The sequence below is a fragment of the Sciurus vulgaris genome, assembly GCF_902686455.1.
Source record: "Sciurus vulgaris genome assembly, chromosome: 8".
In the NCBI taxonomy this organism is placed as follows: domain Eukaryota; kingdom Metazoa; phylum Chordata; class Mammalia; order Rodentia; family Sciuridae; genus Sciurus; species Sciurus vulgaris.
In genome coordinates, this window is record NC_136468.1 from 117,504,932 (window position 1) to 117,517,811 (window position 12,880).

A 12,880-nucleotide genomic window follows, 5' to 3' on the forward strand; every position below is an offset into this window, starting at 1 on the left:
AGTCAGAAGCAGAGAATAAAGAGGTGAGGGAATGACAGAATTGACATTTACCAGGTACCATATATGGGGATACATGCCATCTCCTTTAATCTGTATCACAACCAAATGGGTTCAGTGCCATTTTTAGACTCATTCACAAATGAGCAAATTGGGTCTCCAAGAGGTTACATCAGTCTCTCAGGCTCTTACACCAAAGCAGTTTGGCTGTGTGTTAGAGAGAAAGAATATTTACTAGGTGCTAAGTGCTATATGTATGTATATATTAGTTCATTTGGTTCTCAAGAAGACTATGAGGTAGCTCATGTATACAACCCCTTTTTTCAGAGGAGGAAATCAAGGCTCAGAATAAGGGAAGAAGGTCCTTTGTCCAAGGGCATGGAAGAGATTTGAATATAGGTTTAGGGCAGAAAGAATGGCCCAGGCCTGGCCTAGGAAGGTCATATCAGCTATTAAAAGAAGGGGCCCCCTAGTAGGAGAGGAGTTGGGAAAACCTCTCCAGTGTCCCCACCCTGGTTTCAGATACAGATACTTCTGTGACATTCCTTGTTTCCTACCAGCTGCACCAGGGCTTCATGACCAGGTGCTAGGGCTTTCCTAGACAGGCTTTCCTAGACATGTATTAATTTTGCAATATAAACATGCATGTACCTCCTCCTGGGACCTCTTGGGGCTGCTGTAGTAAGTTACTCTCTCCCTATTTCCATCTGTATGTGAAGTTTCCTGGCAAGACCCAAGCCCAGGGCATCAGAGTGAGCCTCCTGAATACCATATCTATGGCACAGAAGGGTTGTGTCACCAGCTCAAGGTCACCCAGCACTGCAGGAGACATGGTCCAGTATTTGAGCCTTAAGGTCCCCCACCTCTAGCTTCTTGACTTTCCATAAGAGCCTCTGCCATGCTGCTGTCAAACCCATGGAGAGGAGGCCAAGTTTCCCAGCACTTGGCCAAGACAGGGACAAGGTCCAAGCTGGTACCCAAGAGAACTGGAATCAAGGTCACTAGCTCCAGAATTTCTGCTGCCCATTGAGTCTCCAGGTTGCCTGGGTTAGCTGCAGGCACTGGTTGTAGAATGACACAGCAGTCCCTGGGGGCTCCAAAGGCCATGCCTGCCTTTCCTCTGTGCCTTTATCCAAGAGGTGGAATCGTCTCTTCTGAAGTCGCCGCAAGTGTCGCACTGACACCTTGATGGCCCTTGGGTCTCTGGAACAGCTATTGGGAATGAACCAGATGGTCAGGACTAGCAGAATTCCTCCCTACTCTGCAGACAAGTGGGTCAAGGTCCAGAGAAGATCAGGAATGAAGCTAGGGCCACAGCAAGACAGAAAGGGCAGGGTTACACCTAGAAGGTAGGCAGAATAAACCTGATCTGGTACCTAGAGGCCTGGGTTCTGTTACTATCTGGCTATGGGACCCTGAGCCAGTCCAGGCCTCAGTTTCCTCTTCATATGTAAAGTGGGAACAATAGGGGCTGGCTTTAAGAATCAGAATCCAAATGAGATTGTGAATTAGGAGTAAGCATTAAGCATTTTACTATGTGCCAGGCAAGTCTTTGTACATTACACAAGCCATTTCCTTGGCTTGTGTAACCATTTTACAGATAAGGAAATGGAGGCTTGGAAAGGTGAATCCACTTGTCAAGGACATGCAAGAATTAAATGATAGAGCCAAGATGCAACCCCCACAGGCCAACTGCAGAACTGGACCTGGGGCAGCAGGAGATAGGGGAAAGATAACCATGGAACTTAGAGGCCCCCTGACCTTTTCCCCACCTGCTTGGCCCAGACACACAATTGGGGTATAAGTAACTCATCCCTTGCGGGGGCAGGAAACCCATACCTCCTGGCTTTGCCATCACTTACCCTGTGTCCTCAGCACAGTCCAGGGGAGAGACCAGTTTGAAGCAGGTGGTGCCCAGCAACTCCCAAAGTATGTTGGCACCCGCAGGTGGGCTATGGAGCCTCAGGAAGCGTGCCAGACTGAGGGTAAAGTTAGGCTCAGACTGGGTTTTAACCTCACCAGCCAGATGCCCCTTCAAGGCAGCCCACCCCCAAGCGTCCCTGCAGGCCTCACCGTCGAGTGCAGTTGCAGTGGAAGAGTGGCCCACGGGCACTGTTGAGCAGCTGGAACTTGGTTTCCTGGGGCCTAATTTGGTTCTCACACTGGTCCAGGCGGCGGAAGCCACGGCAGGCCCGGTGGGCACCTGGGGCGATGTATGGTTGTGAAGGTTGCCAAGTATACCAGCACTCTGGTACTTGCCATCATCCAGGAGAAACACTAGTGCATATGTTCAGTCACACAAACACAGGCTCTGTCTACTACCCTTCATGCTCTCAGGGTGTTGCCCACATGGGATGTGCCTTTACACACACACACACACACACACACACACACTCACACACAGAGTGTCCCATGGGGAAACCCAGACTGGTGCTGAGGGTGATCCAGAAAGGCTTCCTGGAGGCAGAGACTGCTAAACTGAGGCTGAGAGAGGAAGAGGGAGAAGAGTACTTTAGAAAGAAGGAACAGTATGTGCAAAAACTCAGAGGTGAGAAAGAGAGCAGGCTGCATAGTTTCATTGTTCTATTTTTGCAGTGACGGGGATTAAACCCAGGGTCTTGCACATTGTAGGCAAATGCTCTACCACTGAACTATGTCTCTAGTCCTTTAAGACTGCATTTGAGGAAACAGATTAAATTTGTGAAACTGGAATTTTGACTGGAGGATGAAGTTTGTAGGGCCTCAGGAATACTAATCCTTGGGACTTTTGACAACTGAGATAAAAAGTAGCCATGACATCAGGGGAGAAGAGCTCAGTAGATATGGAATGATGAGGTAAAATTTGTGGATTATGAAAATTCCTTACTACAGTGTAATTTGAGGGAGAGGTTGGGATACCCTAGGAGCATTTGGAGCAGGAAAAGAAGCAACATATACCTTCCCCATCAACATGCACCCGGAAGATACCCTCTCATATCAGGAACCCCCTGAGGTTAGGTTCTGAGCTTACCCTGAGGTTTTAGGTGCTGGAGAACTGGATTGGGGACCCATGTCTGGGCTGTTGGGGCTACATCAGTCCTGGAGGAGGTGGCCTGGAAGGCTGTGGTGTTGGCTGGACTGGGGTGCCTGGACTTTTTTAGCTGCGGCTGCCTCTTCCGAGGGTGCTGCTTTTGTTGCAGTTTGGTGGAGGCCAGGGGACTGGGAGTCAGGGAGGTGGTGGGAGAGCTCCAGGAGGCATTGTAGTAGGTAGTGGCCTGGAGGTGGGCGAGGAGCACTGAGCCATACATCCTACACCTGGAAGGTGGCAGTTGGTGGCACTTGATGACCAAGACTCCCTGCCTCCAGAAACCCCCAGGATGCTTTCAAAAATCCCTGGGGTTGTTCCCAAGAGACCAAGTCTCTCTGCCAGTCTCCTTCCCCATCTTACTGGCTTGTGGGAGGCACTGAAGAAGGGATTGCATCCTGAACCCTACCCTAAGAAAAGGACAAGCCTGACAAGGCATGATTCCCTGAAGGATAGACAGCCCTCCCTCACCACACTTGAAACCCAGGTTCCCCTACTGACTGGGAAAGGACTCAAGGGGTGCAGCCACATACCCTCCCCACCAGTACCACGCCACACAGGCCTCCTTCTCCTTCAGCACAAAGCAGGGGATCTCCAGCACATTGAAGAAGGCTACACCCACAATGTCCGAGATGGAGTCATGCTGGTTCCTCAGGCATTGCTGGAACCTGCCCCAGAGTCAGCATTCAGGTCCTTGTAGTACAGAGAGTTCCTGGCTCTTCCTGCAACCCACCCTGCCACTATCAACCAAATGTTTGTGGTTCAAAAGTTCCTTCCCTCTCAGGTCTGTTTTTCCATCAGCACTGTGGGGTCCACGCTGGCTGATCTTTAGGATTCTCTGGAATCCTAAGAGTAACTCTGCCCTGTCCCTGAGCCTCTGACCCTCTGCCAACCTGGTATCACAGTCACAGTGGGAGATGGTGTGAAATCGGAAGTTTCGGATGCCATAGTTATACTGCAAGGGCGAGATGTTCTGCGGGCATCGGTCATGTTCCCGGCAGCAGAGATCAGGGCCCTGGAAGATCCCTGTATGGAGGGAAGAGAACACCAGCTCAGCAGGGTTCTGGGCACCACCCACCAGCTATGCCCATCTGGTATCAAGAGGACGGAGTCCTGGTTTTCACCCCAGCCCTGACATAAACCCCTGGGGTGGTCTCAGGCAAGTAATTCTCTCTCTGTGAGAGCCTCAGTTTCAAAGCTTAAAGAGAACACCCAGCCTGCAGCCCATTTGGGGCAAATTCCAGTGCCAGGCAATCTACCCATGAGCATATGGAAAGATCTTCCTTGAGGGAATTGGAGTCTGTCCCTAGGGTTCCCAAGCTCATGCTCCAAATAAAACTGAAGTTATGAACGTGTGTGTAAAGAAGTGGTATACAGACAGGGTATAGCCTTTTTTACTGGCATAATGAGTTGATGCTGACCTGCCCCACTCAGGTGCCAAGTCATCCCCTAACCCTCCACACAGACACAGACAGACAGCAGTCCATCACAGGCCAAGCAATAGTTCCCTTTACTGAGCACTTCCCAAGTGCCCAGTACTTCCCACACCCAAACTCACAGCAGTCCTAAAAAGGGGGCGTCACCTTCATTTTACAGGTGAGGAAAATAGGGATTAATGATTAATGATTAATGAGAACTCCCAGGTTTGAATAAGACCTTCCCCATCTATGATATCATTAAAGCATCCCATGATAAGACTCATGATCACCCCTACTTTACAGATAAGGAAATTGAGGCTCAGAATGGTTAAGTCACTTCCCTTAGGACACTTAGCCTGGGAAAGTGAGATCCAGTGCTGAAGCCTGTGCCTCCCCCATCAGATGTCTGGCTCACACCCCTGTGGCTCACCTAACTCCGAGGAATTCCCAGCAGAGTCTCCAACTCCGCACCACAGTGTGCCAGGCATGGTCCAGCCTCTCTTTGTTCGCAGGTGCACTCTGCCAGGTGCTTCACTCCGCCCTGCCACTCTCTTCTCCCTGGCCCCTGCTGGACCTTCCTCAGGTTCTCGACAGGCCTCCCACTGACTCTGAAGCATGGCCAGTGTTCTCTGCAGCTCAGATCCAGGGGTGTGGATGAAGGAGCCCCGGCTGTTCTTATGAACACAGAGGGCTCGGAAGGCTGCTATGAGCTCCGGCTCATCCTGTCGGCTACATACCTGCAGCCTCCTGTGCGCATTCCAGCGGGCATGGAACAGTGCCAGTCCCTGAACATCCTTGCCCAGGAAGCTCAGGGACCCAAGAGGGCTGCCAGGGGTGGACCTGGCCAAGTGGCAGGAAGTACTGCCCCAGTGGAGGGCATGGGAGCCCCCTGGAGTCACCCCCAGAAAGCCAAGCACCCCTAGCAGCACTGCCAGAATCCCCATCGTGCCCTAGCCCAGCCTCATCAGACAAAGCCCCCTGGCAGCCCACGAGGCAGCAGCTAAGCAGTGGGGCCAGAGCGGATGCAATGTCCAGCAGGCCCTGTGTGGCGGGGCCAATGAATGGAGCAGGAGGAGGAGGAGAAAGGAGGCTGGAGTATGGGGTGATCTTGGGCTTGTAACCGAATCCACCGGCTGGGCAGGCTGCTGATTGGCTGAGAAGTGTACTTGTGGGGCCCACGCCTCCACTCACCCTGCCCTTCTCAGCGCCATCCAGTCACCTGCTGCCAGCCCCGCCTGGATGTGGGAACCAAAGCCCTGGGCCATGAGGGTGGGGGGCATTGAGGGAATGTGGTGGGGGAGGGTACAGGGGGGAAGGAAGTTCAGGGGCTCGGAGGAGACCTCCAAAACCTATTCCACCCAGTGGTGGCTGCCACACCCACCTCCATCAGATTGGCAGTAAGCCATGAACCTCAGCCAGAGCTAGGTAAAAGAGGTGAGGGCAGGGCTGGGATCTGGGGCTACCACCCTGGGAGTTCCCTAGTCTTCTGGGAAAGGAAGTACCTCCTATCCCCAGGCATAGGCCCTGATGCTCCCCACCTCCCCATCTAATTCTTAGAAAGGTTTTTGACATAACAAGGGGACAGTGCTACAGGAGTCCCCACTTCCTAGGACTCCAAGCACAAACCTGGCCTAGCAGCAGTTCTCCTGGTCTGAAGAACGAGAAAGACATAGCTGGAGCATGCCTTGAAAACAGCGTGGAGCAGGGCTGACATTCTGGATTTGAAGAAATTATGGTCCCAGAGGAGCAAAGTCACCCGGGGAGCTAGGTCTGTGGCCACCTTTATCCCTGAGCTATGGCTACCTGAGGGAACCAGCAGGCATCATATGTTGCCACAAGAGACAGGGGTCTCTCCGAGGGAGGGCCTATACCTGGCACTTTTTCCTGTGTCCCCAAGTTGTCATATCATTAAGCTTCCAACCATCTGGTAAAGATGACTGTTTACACCCATAGTACAGATGGAGAAACTGAGGCTCTCTACAGGTGGGGAAATCTTAGGTAACAATAAGTCCCTAGATGGGGAGAGGTTAGAGGTTAGGAGTACAGCTCTTAGGGAAACTGACTGAGACTCAGAGGTAGCCAGGACAGTGACTTGTCTGTCTGTCCATTTGCCTGTCAGCTTACTGCTTCCCCAACATCTGGTCAATCTCCATCTGAGTCTCTCCACATAAACAGCCCCAATAAGAAAGAGCTAGAGACAGAGCTGGGGAGGAGGAGCTCAGTGTTCAGCAGAGGGGGGAAAGAAGTTGTAGGTAGATAGGCCCATCTCTGTACTTCAGAACCAACCTGGATCTATGGGCCAAAGGTCATAGCTAGAGAAAATGAAGAGAAGGGGAAATGGATGGGAGGAGCCCAAGAGTCAAGCTCTTTCTTTTTTCTTTTCTTTTTTTGGTACCAGGGATTGAACCCAAGGGCATCTAACTACTGAGTCACAACCCCAGCTCTTTTCATTTTTTGAGACCAGGTCTTGCTAGGTTACTTAGGGCCTTGATAAGCTGCTGAGGTTAAGTTGCAATCCTCCTGTCTCAGCCTCCCGAGCTGCTGGGATTATAGGCATGTGCCACCATGCCGGGCAAGGAGCCAAACTCTTTCTTTCCAGAAGTTTGGGAAAGGAGGTGTGGAATAGAGCAAATGGAAGGATGGGAGGGAGAACAAGGACTTAACAAGGGCCAAGACAACTGAACCAAGTTGAATCCCTCTTAGAAGAGTTTTGACATTTGAAAAAAATAACATCATTCTGGCAATTTCTCCTATCATAGTACATGACACCCACCTCCACCCCCTTTTCCGTACTGTAGACTCCTTCCCTGCTCATCACTCAGAGAGGCTGGGAGGTATCGTAACTGGAAGCCCAGTTTTGGAGGTCAGACAGACTCAGCTTGGGTCTCAGCACAGTGTGATCAATGGACTTAGAAGTCGACTTCTCTGAGACTTAGTTTCCTCTTATGTATGATGAATGTAATCATAGTAGTCACCTCACAGGATGTTGGGTAAGACTCTTAGTACCGTGCCTGACGGTCAAAACACTATCACTGAAACCTCAGGATAATCTTGGGCAGGAAGCGGTTTACCCAGGAGAAAGCAAGTCTCAAGGTTTTCAGACCACAGCGTCTGTAATCTCTACCAGCTCTGTTTAGATAGGAACTGTGGGACTAGTGGTGAAGCCACTACCTGGCTGTGGAACTTCAGTCTTGTCCCTGCCCTTATCTGGGCCTCAGTCTTCTCCTCTGTGCAGTGAAAGATACATTGGAGTTAACCTTTGAGGTCTCTTCCTATCTGGGCCCCAAAGGGAGGCAGGCTGGGGCCTGCTTAGGCCTCAAGGAGGGAAGATTTCACTTGGTTCATACTCCACCCTGGTGGCCACGTCAGTCAGCCTACAGGACAGGCTTGGTGCCTTGCCTCCCACTGGGGTGCCCTCTCACAGGATGGAGAAGGGCAAACCAGTGGGACAGGATTTGCTGGACAGAAAGGGGGCTAAGCTTTCCCCGAGTTCCCATGCATCTGGGGTTGGCCTGGCTCCATGGCAGATGCCAATGAGGAGTGAGAGGTAGGGATCCATGGGAGGTATTCTCTCCTTCCTCCCTCTGTCCATCAGTCCTGTCACTCTGTCACATTTTGATTTCCCCTCTCATCCTCCTCCACCTCTTGGTCTCTTTCTGTATATGACTGAGTTTTTTGTAATTTCTGTCTCCTCCATCCCTTCCTCTCCCCCATCTTTCTGTTTTTTCTGACTCTACCTCTCTACCCTTTTCCATTTCCCTCTCTATTTCCTGTTGCGGGTAGGTTAACTAGGGAAAAAACCAGGGGTGTTCTACCCCTGAATTACATCTCCAGTCCCTTTTATTTTTTTTGTTTTGTGTCTCACTGAGGCTGACTTTGGACTTAATGATACTCCTGCCTCCACTTCTGAATTTCTGGGGTCACAGTTCTGCCACCACCATACCGGGCTCCATTTTTTTTTTTTGGTAGTGCGGGGATTGAACTCAGGGCCTTGTACATGCTAGGCAAGCACTCAACCAACTGAGCGATATCTCCAGTCCCCTGACTCCATTTCTTTCATTTTATTTCCTCTACCTCTCCTTAGTTTTTCACTGCCAGTTGCTTCCTTCTCTCTCTCCTTCTCCTCCTTCCCTCCCTCCCTCCTTTCATATTTCTTTCTTATTTTTCCAGTTCTTCCAAATCTAAGTATCTTTCTGTGCCTCTCACCCATTTTCTCTTTCCTCTTTTTTACCCCCTGTTTTACATTACCAGGGTTCATACCCAGGGCTTCACACATTTACACAAGCATTCTTACCACTGAGTTACATCCTCATGAACACCCACCTGCTGCCCAGTCTTTTGAGATAGGGTCTCTAAGTTGACCAAGCTAGTCTTAAACTTGAGATCCTCCTGCCTCAGCCTCCCAGGTAGCTGAGATTATAGGTGTCCACCATCATGCTTGTCTTCCCATTTCTTTCTTTCTTTTTTAAGAAATGTCTTTTTTTTTTTAAACCTTTATTTATTTTCATGTGGTGCTGAGGATCAAACCCAGTGCCTCATAGGTGTTAGGCACCCTACCACTGAGTCACAAACCCAGTCCCCCATTTCTTTCTTAATTTCTTTCTCTCTCTCTCCCTCCCTTCTCTCTCCCTCTCTCTCTAATCCACAGATGAGCACTTTTTTCTCTCTCTTAGTTTTCCAGCCTGTTTCTGTGTCTTTGAGTTCTCTCCTATTCTTCCTCCTTTTCTTCTCTTTCCAACCCCCTTTATTTTTCATTCCTCTTTCTCTCCTCCCTCCTGATCCTTTGTGTGTGTGTGTTTGTATTTTGCTCCCTCTCTCCTTTCATTTCCCTCTCGCCTTATTTTCTTCTCTTCCTTCTTTTTCTGTCTACCCTCCTCCTCAACACCATGGCCCCACGTGTACAGGACCACAGAGAGCCATGGGTGTGCCCCACCTTTCCATTTACATTTTCCCAGCTGTGACCTCATCTCACAACTCCTGCCCCTCCCTAGGGAGACAGGTAGGGTGGAGCTTCTCACCCAGAATGGAGAGGAATGGAGGCCTAAGAGGACGGGTGACTTGCTGGGAGTCAGTCGCCCAGCAAATCAAGAGAGAATCCAGGTCTAACTTCCCCAGGCATGTAGGGAGATCTCCCAGGGCCTAGAAAATGCTCAGTTCCCCCCCTCCCCCAGACCCCCTGCCCAACCTCTCCACTTCAGAGACCTTGCTCCCCACTGGCCTTAAGTGTGTCCTCCCTCTGGCCTTTGGAGCTGGCACTCCCAGTCTTACCCGGAAGGTTCTCTGTGCTCTCTATGCAAGGATAATGGGGCGGACAGTGCCTAGCTCCAGAGCATGCTGTGTTCATTCAAAAACAAATAGTTACTGAGTTTACTTTGTGCCAGGCACAGGGGGAGACCCTGGAGAGAGCATGAGCAGGAGAAAGGCAGGGAGAAGGAACACAGTATGCCCAAGAAGCAGGGAGGAGGGGAAACGTCCCCTGGGAAAATGGGGTCTGGCAGGGCCAGAGAGGGGCCAAGGCCTCCTGTCAGTTGGGTCTTCCAGGAAGCCGCTGCCAAGACAGAGTTAGAAGTACAAGAGATTTATTGGAGGAAATGCCTGTGAAAGATAAAAGGAGAGAAAGCAGGACTGTGCAGGGAGACCATGATTCAGCTTTGACATCTATGGGAAGACAGAGGACAAAAAGGAGGTTGGGTAAGAAGGGTCTCACATTTCATTGGGGCTCTGAAAGTCTTGGCCAGCCAACAGGGGAGCTATGGAGCAGAAATTTCCCATAGAGGAGTCCCAGCTGGGCAGAAACAGCCAGGACCTAGTGACCCAGTTGTGCCGGTCATTGGCTGGAGGTTTCCCAAGAAAACAGTGGTCTCTGCTCCAATGCTGCTGCAGATCCTGAAGGCGCTGCTAGACAACTGCTCTCTCGCAGCTGATGGCTGCCACATCCAGGACTTTAGACATCCATTTGACTGGCTGGGGTAGTCACCACTGCAGACCAGGAGGGGAAACTCTGTGAGATGAACAGGGAAGTCGAGAAGTCAACCTTCCTCCAGGCGATCCCAGGTTACAGAAAAGGAATCTGTGGGTACAGGACCGTGCCTATAAGATTCCCAGGTAGGATTTAGTCCCCAGAACTCCTAATCCCAAGTGATCCCAGTCCTAGGTCTGAGGGAATAAAGAATAAGGTTCAACTAAACATCTCTGTAGATGGGGAAAAAGCACATTAGATTCAGTTCAACATCTTATTAAACTAAAACAGAAGGGAGGGGAAAGTCAGAGAGATTACAGAAATCATTCTATCTCATTAGAAGCTGTGGTGGTTTAAAAACATGTGCACAAATTCTTTGATATTCCTTTTCTCCCTTCAAATGGAGAAGCCTAAAACCACTTCCTTGAGTATGAACAACTTGCTTCTAACAAATAAAATGTGGTGGCATACACTATGACCCTGGTGATTTGGGAGGCTAAGGCAGGAGGATTGCAGGTTCAAGACCAGCCCCGGCAACTTAGCAAAACCCTGTCAAAAATAAAATTGAAAAGGGCTGAGGATGTATCTCAGAGGTAGAGCACCCCTGGGTTTAATCCTTAGTATTAGAAGTAAATAAATAGATAAACAAAAGGTGGTAGACGTGATGTAACTTCTGAGACTAAATCCTAAAAGGAATTGTGATTTTCTTCTTCCTCCTCTTGGAGCACTCATCCTGGGAAAGCTGGACCATGTTACTCAAGCAACCCTATGAAAAAGCTTATGTCATGAGGGAAGAACTGAGGTTTCCTGTCAACAACCTTGTGAGTGAGCTACTTGGGAGCACAGCCTTAAACCCCACACAAGCTTTCAGATGAATACAGCACCGTCTGACTATTTTGTGCACATGTGCCAGATTTTCGGAGATATAATTCAAGTACCATGAGATTCATCCATTTAAAGTATGACATCTAGAGTTGTCTGAACATCACCACTAATTCCAGAGTATCTTCATTATCCCCCAAAGAAATCCAGTAACAGTTATTCTAACTCCCTGTGGCCCCTAGTAACTATGAATCTACTTTATGGAGTTACCTATTCCATACATTTCATATATAGTCACACATTACTTAACACGTGGGATATCTTCTGATAAATGTGTCATTAGGTGATTTCATCATTGTGCCAACATCAGATTGTACTTACACAAACTTAAATGGTATCAGTTAATCACTCAATGTGGGCTCTTGATACAATCAAGAGAAGGGTTAAACATGAAATGTATGGGGTAGCTAACAATGTAACATGGCATACTGTTTAACAGTATGTTATATGTCTTTTATATAATTAAAAGGGGTACATTCTAAAACAATGACAAAAAATATAGTAAATACGTAAACCAGTAACATAGTTATTTATTATCATTATCAAGTATCATGTACTCTACATAATTATGTGCTATACTTTTATATGATTAGCAGTGCAAGAGGTTTGTTAACATCAGCATCACCACAAACACGTGAGTAATGCATCATGCTACAACATTATGATGAGTATGGCATAACTAGGTGATAGGAATTTTCCAGCTTCATTAATAATCTTATGAGACCACCATTGTCATTTTTTTTTTTCCACTGCTGGGAATCAAATCCAGTCTTACATGTTGAACAAGTACTCTACCACTGAGTTACATCCTCAGCCCTATTTGAAGAATTATATATATATATACATATATATGTATATATATGGCTATATATATGTATGTGTATATATATATATATAATATATATATATATAGGGCATCATACATGCCAGGCAAACCCTCCACTATTAAGCTATTTCTCCAGCTCTATGTGTGTTGTTTTGAGGCACAAATTTCTGGAATTTTTTCACACAGCAATAGATGACTAACATAGAAACATTCCACTAAAATGGAAGACATCATGGCTGCTACAATTAATTCTACTGAAAAATCCCAGACATAACAATGACAATAGATAATATATATAATATATTATATATATTATATATATTATTTCCAAAGTAGTATATATATATAATTATATATACTATATATATACACACACACGTGTGTGTGTCAGACATCTTTAATTTTCTTGTTACACACAAGCGTGCGCGCGCGCGCGCGCACACACACACACACACACACACACAGTTTTTCTGTAGTGCTGAGGATGGAACCCTGGGCATCCAGCATACCAGGAAAGTGCCTTATCACTGAGCTATACACCCAGACCAGGTTTTTGCATTAAAGTAACACTGTCCTCAAAAAAACAAGTTGGACCAGGCACAATGGTGCATGCCTCTAATTCCAGCAGCAAGAGAGATTGAGGCAGGAGGATCATGAGCTCAAAACCAGTCTCTGCAAAAGGTGCCAAGCACCTCAGTGAGACCCTGTCTCTAAATAAAATACAAAATAGGACT

The 12,880-nt window shown here is 48.4% G+C and overlaps 1 protein-coding gene across 3 annotated transcripts; it reads right to left on the reverse strand.

Moving 5' to 3' along the window:
• Positions 1–48: 48 nt before the first annotated feature.
• On the reverse strand, positions 49–5,711 carry PLA2G3 (phospholipase A2 group III). Of its 3 annotated transcripts, none has more exons than XM_079151007.1 (7): positions 4,910–5,710; positions 3,955–4,087; positions 3,610–3,729; positions 3,008–3,291; positions 2,071–2,200; positions 1,860–1,976; positions 50–1,209 (listed from the first exon to the last, which is right to left on the reverse strand). In XM_079151007.1, exons 1-7 carry the CDS (start codon positions 5,421–5,423, stop codon positions 999–1,001), a joined length of 1,509 nt encoding a protein of 502 aa, XP_079007133.1. In that variant the 5' UTR covers positions 5,424–5,710; the 3' UTR covers positions 50–998. The 3 variants fall into 3 exon arrangements, with proteins under 3 accessions (XP_079007134.1, XP_079007133.1, XP_079007132.1); XM_079151006.1 differs by having other exon boundaries at positions 51–1,209; positions 3,595–3,729; positions 4,910–5,696; XM_079151008.1 differs by lacking the exon at positions 3,610–3,729 and having other exon boundaries at positions 49–1,209; positions 4,910–5,711.
• Positions 5,712–12,880: the final 7,169 nt, after the last annotated feature.